Genomic DNA, 6,473 nt, shown 5'->3' on the forward strand with positions numbered 1-6,473 from the left:
CATCTCAGTTACTATCAGGTAAGATCAGTTTCAAGGGCTAACTTGTCATCAAAAAATAAAAAGGTACTAATGGATGTACTCACGAGTCACGGTATGACCAAAGTATAAAAACTGGGCGTAAGGCCGACAGAAATGTAAGTATTGTAAGTAATGTTAGTTTGCCAAATTCAGTGCTAGAAATGTATAATATTACATAATACTAGTGATTAACTTGAAAATATGTGTAAGAATGAAATAAAACACGGAGATTTACGCCCATTTAGATTTTTGATCCTACCTAATTTATTTATCATATTTCGGGATGGTAGAGTTATATAGATTATATGACGTCTACCTACACGCAACCTTATAAAAACTTGAGCAAAAGCACTGAGGCAGAGTGAACTGTGACTCAGTCAAGGAAATTAAGAAGTTCGTTAATTTAGTGCAATGAGTAATTTACACTTTTATTTATTTTTTATTTGAATTAATGTCATTGGAGTAGGTCAGAATCCATAGATGGAAAATCCTCCTTTTAGGTATACTTAATTACGTAAGTTTTATGATCGTTATACCTACTGTGTGCAACATCGACCAACGTCTACGTAATAAGCGAAACTAAAGCTAAAGATTCCGAGCTATGGGACCACTGGGACCTACGTTTCTCGACGCTAGAGTCCTACTCTGTGCTTTACGCTACGCTTTACGCTAAATTGGAGGGGAAAGGGAAATATAAGTCATGGTTAACATGGCTAATAATATTCATTAAAAAATGGACAGATATTTTTGATAAAGAATTAATTAGTATACAGATATTATAGGTATTACCTACTCAGCTATTCCGTGTCCGTTATATACCTTTGACACGGTAATAGACATAATATTACCGTGCCTTTGATGTGTATAAAAACGAATCAATGGGGATGGCTGCCCGCGATATACAATGCAATGAACAAGTCAACTCATACAGATTTTAAAAAATGGGATCGGCACGTCTGGAATTGTTGGTAGGTTTTTAAAAATTAATCCTTTATGATTTCATTATTTCTCCTGGCTATATTTTAGAAATCATCACTACCCATTGTGAATGCAAAAGTTGTTCTTGATTTTTGGCATGAACCGTTGGTTAAAGATCAGGAGAGTGGCATAAGCTACTTTTATCCCGGAAAATCAAAGAAGTTAAAACTTAATCCACACGAACAAAGTCGCGGGTATTACTTAGCTAATCTGATAATAAGATGCACATGATACAGCAGATGTAACGTAGAATAAGTGGGTAACTTTTCAATGTCACAAATACTTGTTGTGAAAAGGTACATAGACAGTACAGACATTCAATATATAAGTACCTACTCAATCTTTGTACGCCCACCTACAACCTTGTAGAATCTAGAGCAGATTAAGCTCAGCTCTAATAATATTGTTACATCTACAGTATATTTTTTTTAGTTTCATTTTCAAATAATGATGGTAGGTACTTATCTACTAAGTTATAGATATAGCATACAAAAATCATTGCAGAATGTAATATATTTTTCGTGATGGTTTAGAATTATTTTCATTGTTATGATATTCATAAAAGAGTTACTTTTAACAAAAATACTTAGTAATAAGAATGTCCCTGAATCTTATAACAATAGTCTCGTAATAACCGTGGACCGTGGTGTACATATAATCAAACAGTGACACTCTATGATTATATTATTCCCTATTGCCGTAGTTATGTTATCATAGCAAACCTATGTTTATCCAACTCATATAGTCATACCTCAGAATACATAATAGTACAGGCCATACCTATTTCATATAAAAGCTATACCTAGACAGGCTTTTGATTGTCTCAGCCTGCAATTATTATTATATAAATATAACAGTAACTAGGTTTCTTGAAAACGGGACTAACGATTTAGATGCAATTATATTTCGACCATCAAAAGGAGTACAATTGTACCTACTTTGAATAAATGATTTTGACTTTTGACTTTTGTATTTAGCTAATGTTTTACTTTCCAAGTTCATCTAAATAGATATCATCGCTAAGAAAATTTGCTTTTACACACATAAAAAACTCGAAATATGCTAAGCGAAGCTCGGTCGCCTAAGTAATAATAAAATAAAATAAAAATAAGTTGTACTTAAATAAACAAGTGAAATTTTTGTTATATCTTTTCAGAGTCAACTTCAGCAAACGTGGCTGTGATGAACAATGTATAAACAGGAAATTCTTCTTCTGGTGAGTTTGTAGAAATATATTATCTAGATTCATAACTTCTCATGTAGGTACTTATCATACTTAAGTACTTGAATATTTCGCTGATCACAATAATTTAGATCATTATATTACCAAGCAATTTTCAACACTGAATAATCATAGCGTAGATATCAATCAATCAATCAGCCTGTTTGCGTCCACAGCTGGACATAGGCCTCCCCAAAAGCGCGCCACTACACACGATCCTCCGCCTTGCTCATCCACCCACTTTCTGCTACCTTTTTTAGGTCGTCAGTCCAGAGGCTCAGAGATATAAATCCTTAAAACCATAAATAATCGTCCATCCGATCGAGTTATCAGGGCAGCAATTCGTAGTAGCACACTAAAATTTTTTTTCTCATCGTCCTTGTAAAAGTAACGAAAACGAGCGTACCCGTATGCATTCGTTACTATAACAATTAGTACTCGTTACTTTCGTATCGTTACTCGTTACTTTTGATACCACGTAAGATGAACGAATCGAGTCGTATTGCGTACGACAATATGATGTCGCGGCGTCCGCGTCGCAACATTCGTAATTTGTAGAAAACATACTTAGGTCTACATTACATACAAACCTGCATAAGGTGCATTTTCTCACTTTTCCGTATTTTGAACCAGACGTGTGTTTAAGTTATTCTCAATTTAGTTTGATTTAATAAGTGTAGAACTACAAGTGAACTGTTGACGGAATCTACTAAAATATTTAAAAAAATTACCTTGAGCTTGAGCTTATGTTAAATATCTATACTAACTAAATAAATAAAATTAGTGTCTGTCTACAATTTCGAAATAACTGTCTCATTATTAAGCTCATATGGTTATTTAAACGATACCATAACAGAATCGTACGTTTTTAAAATTTTAACAATAAACTAAACAAACATCGGTTTTTGTAACGTACGTTTTTAAATTCACCGAATGAGCGCGCCTGCGCGTAAAACATACGGTTAGCAAACATTTCAATACACGTATCTACGGTACTTGCGTGAACCGAAACAGTGTAGGAACGGCCATACGACGAAAAGTGCGAGTAACGAGATGCATTTGTGAGTAACGTTTCGGTACTCGGTACTAGATGGCGCACCCGTTACTCAGTAACGAATACATACGGTTCGCTACAGCTCTGCTTAAAATACGTCCATGCTTACCGTTGACAACATGAGTGTCGTCGCAGTGATGACCACAATTTATTAGTCATATTATTATCGGATCACTGATCACGTCATCTAAGACCCTAGCCTAGAGGGAGTTTTCAAATTGTGCGTAAAAGCCTTCAGGCTTTGAAAATGTTGAATTCTCATAATGTCGCATTGCAAAAGTAGGTAGGTACCTAAGGGCAGAAAACTTTTCAGTCCCTTTTCCGTTTACATTAAACTAGCTGATGCCCGCGACTTCGTCCACGTGGATTTACGTTTTTCAAAATCCCGCGGGAACTCTTTGATTTTCCGGGATAAAAAGTAGCCTATGTGTTAATCAAGGGTATAATCTATCTCCATTCCAAATTTCAGCCAAATCCGTCTAGTAGTTTTTGCGTAATTGAGTAACAAACATCCAAACATCCACACTTTCACATTTATCATATTAGTAGGATTAGGATTACAGCGTTACAATAGGACCACGGAGTATCAAAAACTAGCTGATGCCCGTGACTTCATTCACGTGGATGTAGGTTTTCAAAAATCCCGTGGGAACTCCTGAACTTTCCGGGATAAAAAGTAGCCTATGTGCGAATCCAGGGAATAATCTATCTCCATTCTAAATTTCAGGCCAATCCGTTCAGTAGTTTTTGCGTAAAGGAGTAACAAACATACGTACACACACACATACACACAAACTTTCCCCTTTATAATATTAGTGTGATTTTGCATCCAAACTACCGATCACGAGCGCAATTCGCAGCGTACGAGTAACTTCGCGTTCGGGATCCTGATTAACGAAAAGATGACACTACACTTCTTTTAGCTTACTTGCTTTTTTTTATTTATTCTTAGTCAATAGCATATTATAGTTAGATACCTAAGAGCTGGGGTTCGAGTAAACCCGACAGATTTTTCGTATCTCTTGTCTTGGATATGTATTTCGTTGGATAAACCCAACACCTTATTAGAATCATGTGACATAATAATACTTCTTTTCAATTTACTACCAATGACTTTGCAATGAAGCGATCAATAGTTAAAATTTTATACTTTTCGTTTTCCAATAGGTAATTATTTTGTACGCATGATGTAATTGTTGTAGAAATGATTTTCCCTTTTTTTTGTTTAGTCATCTGTCAGTGCGTTTTATTGTTAGAAGTTAAAGCGGTAAGGTGGTTATTTTATTATTATAGAAGGTACCTACTTTAAAATCGCTATGTACGAGTTAAAGAGGAAAGAATTTTCAAAGAAGAAGAAATAAAAAATAAATAAAAAAGCTACCGTATCTAGTGCCATTTCATGAGTAGGTAATTTTTTGGTCTTATGTTTTTAATGAAGGATATGACTTAGGTATGCGAGTTGACAAAGCGAACTAAATAGATTTGGCTTATTTCGTGGTTTAACGAGATATTATAGTGAATAATCACGGCATCTACCACGATAAATAATATACTGATTTTTTCAGAGTTATAAGTCAGATGTAGTGTGCGTCATCGAAAAGGTAAATTATATATCCATGCATCATTTTTAACCCCCGACCCAAAAAGAGGGGTGTTATAAGTTTGACGTGTGTATCTTTGTATCTGTCTGTGGCATCGTAGCTCCTAAACTAATGAACCGATTTTAATTTACTTTTTTTTGTTTGAAAGGTGGCTTGATCGAGAGTGTTCTTAGCTATAATTCAAGAAAATCGGTTCAGCCGTTTGAAATTTATCAGCTCTTTTCTAGTTACTGTAACCTTCACTTGTCGGGGTGTTATAAATTAATTTAAATTAACACTTGTATATTCCTTAATTACTTACATACGTAAATGTGTATATGTATGTATAACATTGAACTTATTTTTATTAATTGGTTTATTATTTAATTGCTCTACGATTAATGTATTCAAAATGTTTAAATTTTTTATATATGACAAATATACCTACATGCATCCATAAAACGAGTTTATGATTTAGCGTAACAGATTTCTATGCAAATTGGTTGAATGTTTGATATAAACAATAATGCGTAAATCACGAATACTAAAATGAAAACTTTTACAAAAAACACGTGGGCCTCGAAGTGTAGGCAGAAAACGTATTTATTATGTAACTGATTAATTACCGTGATATTTTATATGTATGCGTACTTATTTGAATAATCCAAAAGGAACTATTCTATATGATTTCTAATAATTAGTCTACATTAATTTCTTTAAATTATGTAACCGTTGGGCTAAATCTATTTCAAAATAGTTGTACTTGTGTGGGGATATTATAGGTAGGTATAATATTCTGATGAATTTTACAGAAGAATTTGATATATTGCAAAAAGGTCATCACTCCCAGCCGTAGAAGTCATGTTAACGACAAGATTCCATCTCACGAACCATATTTGCCGACAGCAAAAAATGGAGTATTCTACAACTGTTCATCGGATGAATGTAGAGACGTTAAAATATACTCCATCACTCAATTAACGTTTCCTCGATCGACTCTTAAATACTGCTTTCTACAGATGTCTGAAACGTATCATTGTGAATCTATCAAATATTATTATTATAAAAATATTGACAAGTTGTTATTCTTGTCTAACAACATTCCGAATAAAATATTCTATTTGATCGATTGCTTAGCGTACTCAGACGGTGGGCGAGTATGCCATAAGAAGGACGATGTTGATTCACACACCAAATTAGTAGACATTGGAAACGTAGCGAGGCCGAACGAATCCAACATATTATCACAGGAGGAATTTATATGTGAACAGAGTGAAGACAATACGATCAATTGCGATCTCGATATCTATGTACCGTATCCTGATGGATTAAAAGAGAAAGAGTTGGTTAAAACTGATACTAAAATTCTCTTAAAAACAAATGCTGATGTAGTGACGTTAAATTACCACTGTATAGAGTCTTGGTGCGGTTATAGCGGTCAAACACAGTCCACACGAAGAGCATCTAGATATGAACCACCCGGTGGCAAAGTATATAGGTGTTATTATGCCAATAAACAACAAATATGCAAGGAAGTATATGGGGGTTCTATGAATGTTTACAATGAACGTGATTGGTTAAGCTCTTAATAAATATTGAATAAACTATTAAGTAGTACCTA

The 6,473-nt window shown here is 34.2% G+C and overlaps 1 protein-coding gene across 2 annotated transcripts; it reads left to right on the forward strand.

Annotated features, from left to right (window-relative positions):
• Nucleotides 1-4,410: 4,410 nt before the first annotated feature.
• LOC123866685 lies at nucleotides 4,411-6,473 on the forward strand. 2 transcript variants are annotated; one of them, XM_045908364.1, is made up of 3 exons: nucleotides 4,411-4,539; nucleotides 4,838-4,873; nucleotides 5,665-6,473. In XM_045908364.1, exons 1-3 carry the CDS (start codon nucleotides 4,477-4,479, stop codon nucleotides 6,439-6,441), a joined length of 876 nt encoding a protein of 291 aa, XP_045764320.1. In that variant the 5' UTR covers nucleotides 4,411-4,476; the 3' UTR covers nucleotides 6,442-6,473. The 2 variants fall into 2 exon arrangements, with proteins under 2 accessions (XP_045764320.1, XP_045764321.1); XM_045908365.1 differs by lacking the exon at nucleotides 4,838-4,873.

The sequence above is a fragment of the Maniola jurtina genome, chromosome 7 (assembly GCF_905333055.1).
Source record: "Maniola jurtina chromosome 7, ilManJurt1.1, whole genome shotgun sequence".
NCBI lineage: Eukaryota > Metazoa > Arthropoda > Insecta > Lepidoptera > Nymphalidae > Maniola > Maniola jurtina.

Bases quoted from the DNA above. Each gene is read 5' to 3' on its own strand.
- LOC123866685 (XM_045908364.1), top strand. From the start codon at position 4,477: ATGATTTTCCCTTTTTTTTGTTTAGTCATCTGTCAGTGCGTTTTATTG. The intron at 4,540-4,837 runs GTAAGGTGGTTA...TGATTTTTTCAG, and splicing joins TATTGTTAGAAGTTAAAGCG to AGTTATAAGTCAGATGTAGT. The intron at 4,874-5,664 runs GTAAATTATATA...TGAATTTTACAG, and splicing joins TAGTGTGCGTCATCGAAAAG to AAGAATTTGATATATTGCAA.